Raw genomic sequence first — 14,668 nt, 5'->3', positions numbered from 1 at the left:
TGCATTCCCACTGTTTGCAAGCAAACACTTTCTTGAGTGGGAGAAGAAGGCAGTATTGTGCAGAACCCTGGAAAACCAGTGGAATGTGTCTGCATTTGACTGCACTGAGAGGGTCAAAAGAGAAAAGTGACAGACAGTTAGCATATGACATGCTGCTTTAAACATTTGCCTAAGCAGATATAACGGAGAAAGAACATAGGGTGAGGATCAAAAATACATACTATATATGAAACAAATCAATTTAAAGTGCTTATTTTTGAGGTCAGAGCTTAAACACAGCTTCTTATGGGGGCAGGAAGAACACCAATGTTTAACGAATGCCAACTCTGATTAGCCACCATGCTTGCTGTTTTCAAACACGTATTCAGTTTTCACCAGTAAGGTTTAGTTAGCCTCATTTTCCCAATGACAACATTGAGAGTTTAAAATCTAGGTAATAACCCTGTGTACGAGACAGCAAAAAAGACACTGATGTATAGAACAGTCTTATGGACTCTGTGAGAGAGGGAGAGGGTGGGAAGATTTGGGAGAATGGCATTGAAACATGTAAAATATCATGTATGAAACAAGTTGCCAGTCCAGGTTCGATGCATGATACTGGATGCTTGGGGCTGGTGCACTGGGACGACCCAGAGGGATGGAATGGGGAGGGAGGAGGGAGGAGGGTTCAGGATGGGGAACACATGTATACCTGTGGCAGATTCATTTTGATATTTGGCAAAACTAATACAGTTATGTAAAGTTTAAAAATAAAATAAAATTTAAAAAAAAAATAAAAAAATAAAATCTAGGTAAAATGTGTCTGTGTGTGATAGCTAGTAAATGACACAGCTGGAATTTGAACCAATGTGGAGGAAAGCCCATGCTCGTTCCACAACATCCTGATGCTCTAATAGACTGCTTATTTAACATAGTAAACAGGTATGGGGTTAGCAGCCTTGCTGAGGACAGTCAGGCCTGTTCTCCCCAGGAATATTCAGAGTCTCCGAGTCTCCCCCTTAGAGAGGTCTTCTGACTGGGTGGCAGTATAAACAGACTGGTGGGGGTTCCTATTCAGAGTCCTCAAGTAAGGATTAGCAAAATCAAATGGAGTTTTATTTCAGAGCACACTGATAGGGTCCATTCTGTACCCTCAAGTCTATGTGCTCTTTTAATTATTACTTTGGTTCATCTCTTAACTACCCATAGCCTCTGTTAGTGAATTTAATTGAAAGTTCAACAATTTTTTTTTCATTAATATCCTTATCTATAACAAAATCTCAATACATCTTTTATCATTATGTTCCTTTTTTAACCCTGTGTCAGATAACCATGATATTTTGTTTTGCTTGTTGAACCCATCTCTCTAAAGTACAGAAGTTGACAGAGGACTTTTACCTTGCAGATTGCCAACTTTGGTATAGTTTTTGTTACAGAACATAATTTCTATTTTAGAACATGAGCTCATTCTTTTGGTGAGAATGGCTCCCTAGAAAAAATAACCAAAGGAAACCAAAGGGAAAAATAAAACCAAAACATTCCTTTCACCCCAAAGGCCACAGACTCAAAGTTGATCACTTTTTATAATGTCAGTGTATCGCAGAGGTTTCCATTACAGAGGGTTTATGTTTATGTGAGTTTCCAATTCCATTGGAACAAGAAACAGAATTGCTTACAGGGAGAAAGAGGCAGAGGCTATTGCTGCTATTGTGAAAAAACAAGAGAGAATGACACCTATAAACTGACTAATTCCTTGATTCAAATGAAATTTAACAAACTTGCTTAAATATAAGCTTCATCAAGACTTCAATAAAGTTTGTCTAACATAAACAAAATTCACAATTGCATAAAATCCTCTCAGTATGAACAATTTTTTAAATTTCATTGTAAAAATTTGACATAGCTCTAATCAACTATCTCAGAGAAATCCACAAACATTAAATGCTCATCAGTAGCCCAACAATTCTAGGAAAACCACATACCTATTAGTATGCTGACAACATCTCCCGAGAGCCTCCAATACATAGACCTCTCTATTTAGATGCCATCAGCACGATTTTAGAATATTTACATCTAAATCTATTTAAAATATAAAAACATGTAAAAGAAAAAGCTCAATTTTGGAAAAAATCAATCTGTTAAAAAATGGAAATTGCTTGAGACAAAGAGGTGAAATGATGGTGACAGAGAAGTGAAGAGGGTTGGGTATAGTTAGCAAGCATACAGGTTGCTAACATTTCTTTTTTTAACTTACGATAGATACTTTTGATGCTTTTGAACCGTGGTCTTGGAGAAGACTCTTGAGGGTCCCTTGGACTGCAAGGAGATCAAACCAGTCAATCCTAAAGGAAATCAGTCCTGAATATTTATTGGAAGGACTGATGCTGAAGCTGAAACTCCAATACTTTGGCGACCTGATGCGAAGAACTGACTCATTGGAAAGCCCCTGATGCTGGGAAAGATAGAAGGCAGGAGGAGAAGGGGACAACAGAGGATGAGATGGTTGGATATGGCATCACCAACGTGATGGACATGAGTTTGAGCAAGCTCTGGGAGTTGGTAATGAACAGAGAAGTCTGGCATGCTGCAGGCCATGGGATCACAAAGAGTCAGACCGACTGAGATACTCGAGGATGTTTATTTACAGGAGAAGAATCCCAAAGAGATAAATGAGCTGAAAAGAACAAGAGAGACAGGTGATAACTGATGAAGAAATTCAATTAGCAAAATGGCAAGATCATCACACCAGGAGAAAGTTCAAGAAATGTACAGAAAGGACTTCAAGAGATACTGGTACAGGAAAAAGATGGAGTAGAGGACCTGAGAGTTCAGCAAAGGAAAAAAGAAAGAGGAGGAGTTCCTCTCATTTCCTGGCCTCTGCTTTAATGAGGACTGTCTCTGACCCTCCAACTCATGATTCATTTATTTATTCATTCATTGACTACATATTTATTCAGTGCACATTACATGTCAGATACTGTTTTGGCACCTAGGATGTAGCAATAAACCGGTCAAATAAAGCCCTTGCTCTTAAGGAACTTATATTCTATGGAGGGAGACAGACAGTAAACAAATACATATTTATTCAGGGTAAAAATCTTAACTGCTTTCCCCTACTCTACACCCAACTCATCTCTCCACATCCTCAGCTCTAACATGTGGTTAATGCTAGCCTCGTAAACTTAAAAAAAAAAAAAATTCAGCTCAAACTGCAGACCTTGCTTAGAGATAAGCAGGCCTGACTCTGAGTGACGTATCAGCCTCCCTAGGTTTCCTCTTGATTCTGAAGGCTCATTCTACTGTGAAAAGGCAATAGCTGAGAGGCTGGAGAACAGGGAGAGAAACTCAGCAAGGCTTTCCTCTCAGACTCTCCTTACCCAAGTACTCATATTCATTGCAGCAATAACTGCTCACCTACTTTGGGAAGGCCAAATGTTAGGGTCTATAGAAACTACTGCTGCTGCTGTTGCTGCTGCTAAGTCACTTCAGTCATGTCCGACTCTGTGCGACCCCAGAGAACGGCAGCCCAACAGGCTCCTCCCTCGGATTCTCCAGGCAAGAACACTGGAGTGGGTTGCCATTTCCTTCTCCAATGCATGAAAGTGAAAAGTGAAAGTGAAGTCGCTCAGTCGTGTCCAACTCTTAGCGACCCCATGGACTGTAGCCTACCAGGCTCCCCTGTCCATGGAATTCTCCAGGCAAGAGTACTGGAGTGGGGTGCCATTGCCTTCTCCTATAGAAACTACAGAGATGGGTAAATCCTTAAGAAGATTCAATAATAATTATTCTGATAGTTAACACTAACCGAGTACTTCCTACTTGCCAGATACCTCAAGCGCTTCACATGTTTTCTCTCATTTAAGCCTCATGTTAGCCTTGTAAGATGGGTGATAATATATGCATTTTCAGGGTAGGAAACAAAATACTGAAGAGATCAAGAAATGTTCCCAAGGGAGCAAAGTAATCAGTGCTACTGATTCAACTTGAGAGCTCATGGGCTGAACCCATTCCGCCTCCCCCATTTTATTAGTTTTCCGGGACTGCCTTTTCAAAGTACTACACGCTGAGTGGCTTAAAGCAAAAGAACGGTCAGTTCAGTCAGTCAGTCAGTTCAGTCGCTCAGTCGTGTCCGACTCTTTGCGACCCCAAGAATCGCAGCACGCCAGGCCTCCCTGTCCATCACCATCTCCTGGAGTTCACCCAAACTCATGTCCATCGAGTCAGTGATGCCATCCAGCTGGTATTGTCTCACAATTCTGGAGGCTAGAAATAAGAAACCTAGGTATTAGCAGCACCATGCCCCACCCTCTTTAAAACATGCAGAGGAATCCTTTCTGGCCTCTTCCAAGCATCTGGTGGTTTGTTGGCAATCTTTGGGATGCCTTGGCTTGCAATTGCATGACTGTCATCTCTGAGGCAGCGTCCCAATTGGTCTGCCTGCCTTCAGTTCAGTCCCCTCCAGTCTATTCTGCAGTGTGCATTCTGGAGTAGTCTGTCTAAACATAAATCTAATCATGCCACATTTTGCTTTTCATTCTTTGGGGGTTCCCTGTTACCTTCAGGAGAGAATCTAGATTATGTATCATACCCTCATTTCCAACATCTAGACATCTAGACCCTGCTGAACTCTCTACCTCATCAATTTGCCTTCTTGCTCTGCTTCCCTTAACACATTACACACACACACACACACACACACACACACACACACAGAGGCTAATTTCTTCTTTGCACAGGCAGTGTTTTCTCTTTTCTTTCTCTACCCTTTATAGTTTCCTCTCATCTTTCAAAATATTGTCTTAAAGTTATGGGTTTCCTGACATTCTATTTATTTACTTGTCTATCTTACAGTGCCTTATATTGGGTTGGCTAAAAGTTCATTTGGGTTTTTCCATTACATCTTATGGGAAGACCCAAATGAACTTATTGATCAACTCAATAATTCTGTATCACCAGTACCTGGCAGTGTCTGGCACAAATAAACTGCCCAACAAATATTTACTAAATGAATAATAAAATAAATGAATGAATAAGTGAATGAATGAATGAAAGGGATGAGAAGGAGAAAAGCTAAAGAAAGGTTTATTTTTCCCCACCCCCAGTGGGAGAGGAGAGTTCTTTGTGAAATAGTTACAAACATCTCATTTAAAGAAAGTGATGTCATTTCCCAAGAGTGGGTGCATATTTAGAAATTCTGTGTCGATTTCAAAAAGCAAAATTAGCACAAATATTGGATCAGACACTAGATCACCCTGTCTCATGTACTCTTCCAGTGGCCATTTCGCATGCCATTGTTGTGATCATAAAGCTATGGGACACTTCACCCCCATGGTCATCACAGACCTAGAAACTCCTATGCACAGTACAGATTGAAAGGGAGGGGACCACTCCAATTTTTCCCTGGTGGCACTGCAGTCAGTGAAGCCCTGACCACCCCCCCCCCAACCCATGGCCGCCCAGAGAGTCAAGGCAACACTACTTAGAAGTAGCATGGGACCAATTCTAATAAATGAAAGACAGAAGAAAGAAAACTGGAGAGACAGATGAATTGCTTGTCCTTCCTGCCCTTTCCCCCCCATGCCTGTTCTGGGATGTAATAGTTTAAAATGGCCTCTCTGGAAATCTCCCAATAATTCACCCACTTGTGTTTGCTCTCCTTCTTCCTTTATTTCCCCTTCTCTCATATCCCTGGGATTGTACCAACCTACAAAATGTTAGCATCTAAGTGTTTGCCATGGGCTCTGTTTCTGGGCTATACAAGAAATTTTTAGAAATTTTCAGATGTTAGATATATTATGTATTATGAGGAACACAAGCAGATTAAACAAAAAAGTATTTACAGTGAAAACATTCATTTACATTGGTTTATGGTGGGACACTGGGACAGTAGTTGTAGGGAACAGTCGCTACAGAAAGAATAAAGAAGAAATGGAGAATGAAGAGTCAAGCGACAGAGAAATAGTCAGTCTCCTTGTGTAGAATCAACAAGAGATAATCAGAAACACATGGCTATGGTGAGTACAAATATATTCCTGAAACAGCTAAGTTTCCATTAAAGGAGCAGATACCAAGGAGATTTTCTTCCATTGTGTCTGTTTATAACTTAATGTGGTCCCTATGTTATGAGATACTGAAGTATTAGATTCCAGGAAAATAAAGAAATCCATTGAGTGACCTATTTCAGTGAAGATAACTGAAACTGTCTTCAGTTTGTACATTACATTGAAATAATTTTGAGAAACAGCACAAGCAATGAATGTTGAGAGAAAACCCAGAAGAAATGACACAAATACATCTGCTTAGCAAGGCTCTTTGGAAGCTCAAATGGAAAAAAGAATTAAAATTTGGCCAGAAGAGCATTTCCTCACTATGGAAAGTTGGCATATTCTCTATACCATGATCTCAATCTGTACCGAAAACAGTTTTAGACATTGAACCAGATCCCAGTTAGAAAGGTGTAAAGAGCACAGTCACTCACCTTTAAATATTTGCTACTGCAGAACCTTCTATTACTTGGCAGATAAAGCACAAAAGTTTCTCTCTGAGAAACAACTACAACCAAATCGACTGGGAAATACTTATTGCTTATTCATGAAAGTATGAAAACTATGATTCGAGAAGTACTCTGTGAGTATACTTTGGTTTTACACTGTTTATGCCTGTAGACACTACAGCATTCACTGAAACACTTTTTACAAATGTTCTCAAGTGGATTCTTGCAGATTTTTTTTTTTCCTTTTTCAGATTTATAAACTCAGACCCAACTTACACTTCCGGAAGGGGCAGTTTAAATGTACTTTAAAGTTTAAATGTTCTGCTTCTTAAGCATTTCTTATTTCCTAGTATTTCTTTCGGTCTGAATATCTGAAGAGGATTGTAGTTTCCCCCACATAGACAACCACACATACATGTACACACAATTCTTTGCATAAAATGCTTGGGTTTGGCAGACATCTTATGCCTCCAAATACTTTCTGGAATCTGTGAACCTTAGGTAAAAGCCAGATGTTTTAGCTAACTTTAATAATCACCTAAAGATGGATGGAGTCAAGTAAGAGAAAGCCCTAGTAACATGAATATTTTGGTTTGACAATAATATAACAAACCCCAAAACTTATAGCTAGAAACAATGCTTCTTCTAAATAATGCCTAAAAAGCTATATTTTAGGTCTTGCGGGAAAATCTAGGTAGCTAGCGTTTCATCAGTTATCTTTTTAATGAGCTTCTTAAGTAGCTGTTTTTGAGAAGGATCTATGTATAGACTCCAAAGACATTTCTTTCTTCATTTTAGCTATCTGATAGAATATTTAATCTTCAAAAAGGGATTATTATGTGATTCTTTTCTGGAACATATATTGCAAGGAGAACTCATTTATATTTAACTAACCTCCACATGACACTTTCTGGCTCTAAACCAATGGTTGGCCCAAGTAAAGTTGAAAATAGAGGTGCACAGCGAATGTTTGGAAATTCAGTTTTCATATCGATTGAGCTTCTGAACTGTAACTGTGATTTCAGAATCTTGCTTATAGTTAAAATATTTAGAACTGTGGAAAAAAAAGCATCATGTGTTAGGCATTTTTAGTGAAGAACATTCTAGAGTGAATGTTTTACGCCAGCAGCCAATAAGTTTCAGATGGTTTATAAGTGGCAGAAGGTCCAAAGCTAAAATGGAATTTTCTGTGACAGCCTACAAATAACAGTTAACATATGCCTAAGTTACAGGCAACAGCAGGAGTCCATTGTAAAGTCAAGTAGTGAGAAAGAAAGGCTGCAAATTAATGAGTAAAAAACTTTTTATCCAAATTCTTAGCAAAAAATTTAAGCACTTAGAGAGCAAAACCATCTCAAATATTTTTAAAGAAATTATACTCATTGGAAACAAACAAGAAGTGACTTTCAAAGTCAAAGTTTATACCCATCATGAATTTGATGTGTTAAAAACACAAATAAGGGTTATGTTAATGTTGATATAAATTAACAAAAAACACAAATTCCTCAATTACTTTAGAGAATTTAATATTTGATTCACACTTGCCATTGAAGTTTCATCTAGATGTGTTCCTAGTTTTATTATTTGCTTTTTTGGTCATATATCTTGGTCAAGATATTTCTTGACACTGCTAATAAAGTCACTCAAACGTTTTCAAATTTTCTTTGTTCAAATCTCATATTATCTTGCATTTCATTTAGTTCTTTCAGCTGTGGTTTCACAAACTGTTATTAGAGCTTTGAATTTACTTTTATTTAGAGAATCAGCACTGCAATAGGGACTAGATGAATGTACCATGTCATAATACTTGCCTAAACTGCCTTGAGTGTCATCATACCTACATTACCAACCCTAAAGGATTATACGTCTGAAATGAAATATGTGAAAGGTTTTTTTTTTTAATTTTTTGTCAACAACATTTTCTCTTTTTAATTTTCAAAAGTCTTTTTAGTGTGAAAGTTTTTAAATCAAGATGGTATGGTGTTAGCAATGATGGTAGCAATAAGTTGATATTTGACAAGAAATTCTGCTCCAAACAATAACCATGATCATAGAATCTACCTAGCTCTACACATGTAAGCTATTGCTTACAGATTCCTAAATTATCTTACTACACTACCTGCTGTGCCATAGAAATCAGTGATTTTGTTATCATGAATATTTGTGCCTGTTTTTCTGTTTTACGCTGGTTTGTTTTCATTTTACTAACAGGCACAAACAGTGGTATAGTAAAAGAAAAACTCTGTGTATTTCCTTGTGCCTTGTATTTTATCCAACACTTAACAAAGTAAGATTAGTAAAGTTAATTAGGATAGTCTAAATATAAAATAATCTGTATTTTCCTAATTTTATAAGCAATAAAATGCACTGTGTCGATTCTTTTGAAGAAACCTATTACACTATTATATTGCTATAGAAATGTGCTCAGCAATGATAAATAGACATAACCAATTAGAAAATTTAATTTCGGAGTAACTTGGAGTCTACACTGGTCCGGCCATTCATACAGACTACCTTGAGAAAAGAGACAGTCAATCTTTGCCAAGTTTTATGAATCTTTGATTTATGTTCCCAAACTGTAAATCTTCAGATCTCTTAGAACCCCAATTTTTAAAAAGAATTCACATCACCCCCATCCCCTCCAAATGGTCTATTTCATTTAGCCAAAATGAAGTGAAATTCTGAGAGATAATATAATGACCAGGACTCTCCGGAAGTAAAAAAAGAAGCTGAAGCTAGCATGTGTTTCACTGTCAGAAGGTCACTCTCTGGACTGTGTATACTCTGGATCCTTTTCAGACCTCATGGAAGTTAATTTTAGTCTTACAGAAGGAACAGAGAGAAGCAGACTGCTATCTTTGCTGAAAATGTCAAGGCTAAGCTTATGTCCAGCCTTACCTTTCCAATTTCCTGTGCAATGTCAGAAAGAAGGAAGCACTGCTTGTCCAGGAAGAATTCTTTGGTGCATCTGCTTGCTTGGGTTTTGGTGGGTGTGTTTGGGGCAGCCCCGGGGCCAGCAGCTGAAAGCTTCTTTGTCCCCCAGAGTGTCAGAGTCTGGTAGAAGAGACAGATTGCCACCACCAAGCCCACCAAGAAGGGCCGGGAGCAAAATCGCCGACGACAGAGGAACATTAGACGACAGATCATGACCAGTTTAGCTTCACTTGGCCCCTGTCCACGTTGCCGGAAAAGTCATAGCAGCTATTTTTTGTCAGCATGAAAAAGACCAAACTGTCTTCTTTTTCCACAACTTTAAATCACATCAAGATAGCGCCATCTCCACTTAAAAAAACTTTCCGAAGCGTCCTGCCAAAGAATCATAGATCCCAAACGCCTGAGGCGGTTAGTAAGAGCCCTTCCATGGAGGACAGTAAAAAGTGGCCGGCCTGGCTTTAAAAAAAAAAAAAAAAAAGACATCAAAATAATAATAGTTGTAACTAATAACCCGAGCGTACCCCAGGCTGCCAAACTGTTGCTTCTGGTAATGTCTTATTTTTCACAACATCCTTAAACTCACAGTAAAAGCTTCACAGGAAAAGAGAAACAACACCAAAGTAAATCTGGAGGCTAAAAACAGCCCCGGAGAACGCAATAGGTTTAAACCAAAGTGCCTGTTGCACAGCTGGACGCAAGCCAACTCGCCTTAACAGTTCCTCATTTTTCCTCCGGTTTTAAAGCAGTCCCGCTTTCAGTCTTTCATGTTTCTTAACTGTTTCTTTCCCTTCATTCCGTTTTAAATTGCCACTTTGCTCTAAGCCTTCGAGGCTTTTGACAGAAAAAGGGAATACATGGTCTGAATGGACATGGTTATCATCCGCAGGGTTTGGCTTGTATTTGTTTCATTCCGTTTCAAGTTCAAAGTTCTCTGTACTTACTCAGTTTTCATCCTTTTAGTCAGAAAAAAAAAAAAAGTTTCCACGATCCCCTAATGGATGGCTGATCAAAACCACTCGGAAGGAAACACTCAGTCGTATGATTCCAATTCATCTCCCACCCACGGACACACGCGCGCGCAGACACACAGACCCGCACGGGCGCGCCGGCCGCGCTCGAGGCTAGGATCCCGGAGCCGGAGGAGCGGGGAGCCCGGCCCGCGGGGAGCCAGCCCCCGGCCGGCGAGAAGGCGGGGCTAAGGCCCGGGCTCCCGGGTCCCGGGCAGGGGTGGGAGGGTTGGGGGGCGGCCGGAGCGCTCTATGAGCCCCGCATCTGAGACGCCTGGCTTCCCCAGACTGGAAGCAACATTGCTCATTTTCCCCTGAAATGTGGCTGATCACCCAGAGCTGCAGAATTTTAAATATATATTTGATGTCTGTCCCCTTATGTAATTTCTTTTCCCTAATCCAGCACTGGAAAAACAAGTAGGCTTTCATCAACTGATGACAAAGGTCGAGGCGAAGTGTAAACAGACTCGGTGCGTGAGTTGAGAGGATCTTCACTTGAGGGAACTGCGGTCACTGCTATGGGTATAAGAGGGTCACGGGTACTGTCTGGACTTCAGCATGTGAAAGTCTGTTTTATGCACTGATTCGACTGAAAATGATCTATGATCTTTTTTTCTGCTCTGAACCCAACTCCTATCACATCATTACTCCTCTCCTGGGCTAAACTGAATCTTTAATTGCCTGACACTGGGTTCCCCTAAGGACTGGATTGTAGCTGACATTGGTAACTTTTGCTCAGCATGAAGGGGTACACAGCGGGCTTTGTCTAGAAGTCAACTCAGTCTAATGCTATACAGAGTGCCACAAGGAACCTTTAGCAGGGCAAGTCTGCAGATTCCATCTACTTGTGCAGAGTCAGCTGAGGACATGCCATCAAGAAAGCAAACTGGCTAGTGCCTGTTGCTCACCTCTCTGGATACCCAGGACTGGCTTAGGCTCATAGCAGACAATTCTTCCATAGCTCCTCTAAATAGGTTTTTGTGACCTGTTTCTGACCCAAACTTGGTCCTGTGAGCTGAGATTCTCCTGTGAGGCCACACCCCTCAAGTGATCCCATCCCTTTAGGCACGCTCCTGTCACTTATATTTTGTGAGACGGAGCGCCCCCTACGGGTGCCTCGCTATTATAGATCCAGAGACTGGGGCGTCTCCTCTTCTAGCTTAAGAGACCACCAATACTTGAACACCTTAAAGCTTCAGAGAATAAGCATTCACACTAAAGCTAGATTTACCTCAAACCCTTGCATATATCCCCTCCAGTGTGTTTAATATTGCTTGATTTATAGATTCAGAGTCCTCAATCCCATGACAAATGAAGGCACAGAGGAAAATGAAGTGGCATTCGACTTTCAGAAGCCAAGAGAGTATGAAGAGGAAACAGCTAAACAGCAGTGTTGGAAGATATAGTTTTGGTACATGCAATGTAATTTGAGAGACAGTAGGAGTTATGAGATCTCTAAATTGGAATTGTCCCTGTGTTGATGTGATCCAAGCTGACACCAAGTTCTTCACTAGATGAAAAGGAATGGACATGTATTTCTATCAAGGCAAAAAGTCTGAAGACTGAGTTTGAGGAACCTGAAGTGTTATTTTGCTGCTGCTGCTGCTGCTGCTAAGTCACTTCAGTCGTGTCCGACTCTGTGCGACCCCATAGACCGCAGCCCACCAGGCTCCTCCGTCCCTGGGATTCTCCAGGCAAGAACACTGTTATTTTGGGGCATCATTAAATTGTTGAGTACAGGCTATGAGAGAAAGCACAAACCAGATGCTAAAATCATATTGCTTTGAGCTGGGAGAAGTGAAAGACAACAGCATAGTTAATTTTACAGCTAAACTTCAAATAACAGGAATCAAAAAGAAGATGGCAAATTCGTGTTTTAGAAATGATACCGGCAGATTGAAAAACCCAATTTTCCATTTTAACCACTGAGTCTGAGGGAGTGAGAGAAGACAGTAAATACAACAGTATCGGCAGAAGTGAGAAAAGGGATAGTTAAGAGTGGGACTGTAGGAAGAAGAGGTGGAAAAAATGATACACATAGACTAGGGAGTCCATTGACAACATTCGAGGTAGCCCAATCTGGATAGAATCATGGCACTGCCTCTTATCACTGGTTTTAAACAAGTGTTTTGTGAAATGACGATAATATTAGTGCTTCCTTTGAAGTGTTCTTGGAGTGACTAGATGACAGAATGTATAAGAGTTCTATACACATGTGTTGGAAGAATGCATGCTGTTATGTCTTTGATCCTGGGGCTGAGCTCAGGATCTGTCTTGGTGGCAGATACATGAACAGATAATTATCAAATAATGGGCCTCTTGGAGAAGCCTCCAAAGCAAACATGAGCACTTGGTATTAGTCCTCTTTCCTTTATTCTGTGAAGTGGGGTTGGGTGGTCGATGCTGGTTTGGGAAAATGAGAGCAAGTATGAGATGGGAGTGAGTAGAAGGTGGAGGCTACAGGTGGGAGGTATTGATGCCCTAGTTGTGATGGAAGGTGAAGTAGCATGTGTTAGAGTTTGGAAGCATCAGAACAGGGAACAGTGAAGACAGAGAGTAAATTGGTTCAGTGAGAGCAGCAGAAGGGTAATACACAGAAACCGTATATGAACCTGTGGATTCTGGCAGTGTTTCAGAGTGAATGTTTTTGTGCATACAATTTCATAAAGTACCTCTTCTCCTAAATCATTTCAGTATTCAAGGGCCTGTATTTAAGCAGCATTAACCTGGGCCAATAGAGTGGCAGGTCTTTTAGAATTCTATAAATTCAAGGTTGAACCAGCAATCTTCCTCTTTAAAATTCTCTAACACAAAAGATACTCTTTTATCAAACATATGTTTCATTTTGGTTTGGGTATGAAATGAAGGTGAACGGGGAGATTGAATTTAATAGCTGTTGTTTGAAAAAGTTACTTTAAAAATTGCTTTATTTTGTAAACTAGAGGAATAAAGCTATCTCTAATAGAGAAGTTTCCAGTATCTGATCAGGAAATTTTGGGAAAGTCATTTCTCTCTTTGAGTGTCAGCTTAGTCATAAAATATGGACTTGAGTGATTGCCAAGCTCAAAGGTCATCTAAGGCTCCAAGGTTGTGTTCATAGGGATATATTTTTGACATGGATTTCCTCTCTGTTGTATCCTGATAAGAAGAGGAAATCTTCAGATTCTGGGCCCTCTTGGTTTCCTGCAAGGCTTTCTCTTTCAAGAAGGCTCCTGACTATTATGATGTAAAATCCAGCTATACATACTAGTGGTGATGCTGTGAGTTAAATTCTGGGGTTTCTGTCAGCCATGCCTGGGTACTCACTTTCCAGTACCTCCGCCCTAGAGGATTTGTCTGACCTCTTCCTAGCTCCTACCACCTCTCTTCTAATACTGACTATGGAACTTGCCCCATAAGCTCCAAATGTAACAGGATGCTTTTAAATCGTGAACTACATATTTAATCTTTACTATGTAAAAACATCATTCCAGGTGATGTGGAAAACACAAAACATATGACAAATACCATAAATGACTAAAATATAATAAACACAAAGGCAAATTGGTCAGGATAGGGTAACTTCTATAAAAAGTAACCATGAAATCTCAGTGGCTTGACATAACAGGAGCTCATTTTGCACTTATATCATTTTCCAGTGTCAGTTTCTATTAAGACATTTTGTACCAAAGGTCCTTCCACCCAGTGACTTTCCATATTCTAGAATCTTGGATACCCACTGAGATCCTCTGAATCATACTGGCAGATGAAAAATGATAAAGGCACGGAGAATTATGTGACAGGTCTTTTGGGACCAAGCTTCAAATTGGCATATATACTTTGGCCCACATTCTGTTGCTCTGAGCCCGCTCATATGGACTCATCTAACTGAATCTGAGGTGGAATATGAGGAAAAGGAAAAGAGGCTGGTGCACATATGACAATCCCAGCCACAACTAAGGTGGAGATAAGTCAAGTGCCATGAAGAATCATAATCAGGAGTTCACCTCTTTTTTTTTAATTAATTACTTTTTATCGAAGGATAATTGCTTTATAGGAGTTCACCTCTTTTGAAAGGTGATAAGGAAAGCTTCAGGAAAATGGCAGTTTCTCAACTTGACCTTGAAAAGTCACAAATATTTCAACTGCTGAAGGTTTTAGGTTTTAGTGGGAGACCACTAAGGATAAAGGGTTTCCCAGGTGGCATTCAGGAGACATAAGAGACATGGGTTCAATCCCTGGGTTGGGGAGATCCCCTGGAGGAGGGCATGGCAGC

The 14,668-nt window shown here is 40.1% G+C and overlaps 1 protein-coding gene across 5 annotated transcripts in view; it reads right to left on the bottom strand.

Annotated features, from left to right (window-relative positions):
- Positions 1-10,666, bottom strand: part of CPED1 (cadherin like and PC-esterase domain containing 1) — a 324,109-nt gene extending 313,443 nt beyond the window's left edge. For 2 of the 5 annotated variants that reach the window (XR_008718075.1, XM_055590782.1), the window contains exon 1: positions 9,371-10,664. Coding sequence is in view for 3 of the 5 variants with exons in the window: in XM_055590782.1 (XP_055446757.1) it covers positions 9,371-9,619 (249 nt within the window). In the remaining 2 variants the exon portion in view is untranslated. Of the gene's footprint in view, positions 1-9,370 lie in introns of all 5 variants that reach the window. The other 3 variants (XM_055590781.1, XM_055590783.1, XM_055590785.1) reach the window with 3 other exon arrangements.
- Positions 10,667-14,668: the final 4,002 nt, after the last annotated feature.

Source organism: Bubalus kerabau, chromosome 8, assembly GCF_029407905.1.
Source record: "Bubalus kerabau isolate K-KA32 ecotype Philippines breed swamp buffalo chromosome 8, PCC_UOA_SB_1v2, whole genome shotgun sequence".
Classification (NCBI taxonomy): Eukaryota; Metazoa; Chordata; class Mammalia; order Artiodactyla; family Bovidae; genus Bubalus; species Bubalus kerabau.
This window is presented reverse-complemented; position numbering and strand designations above follow the sequence as displayed.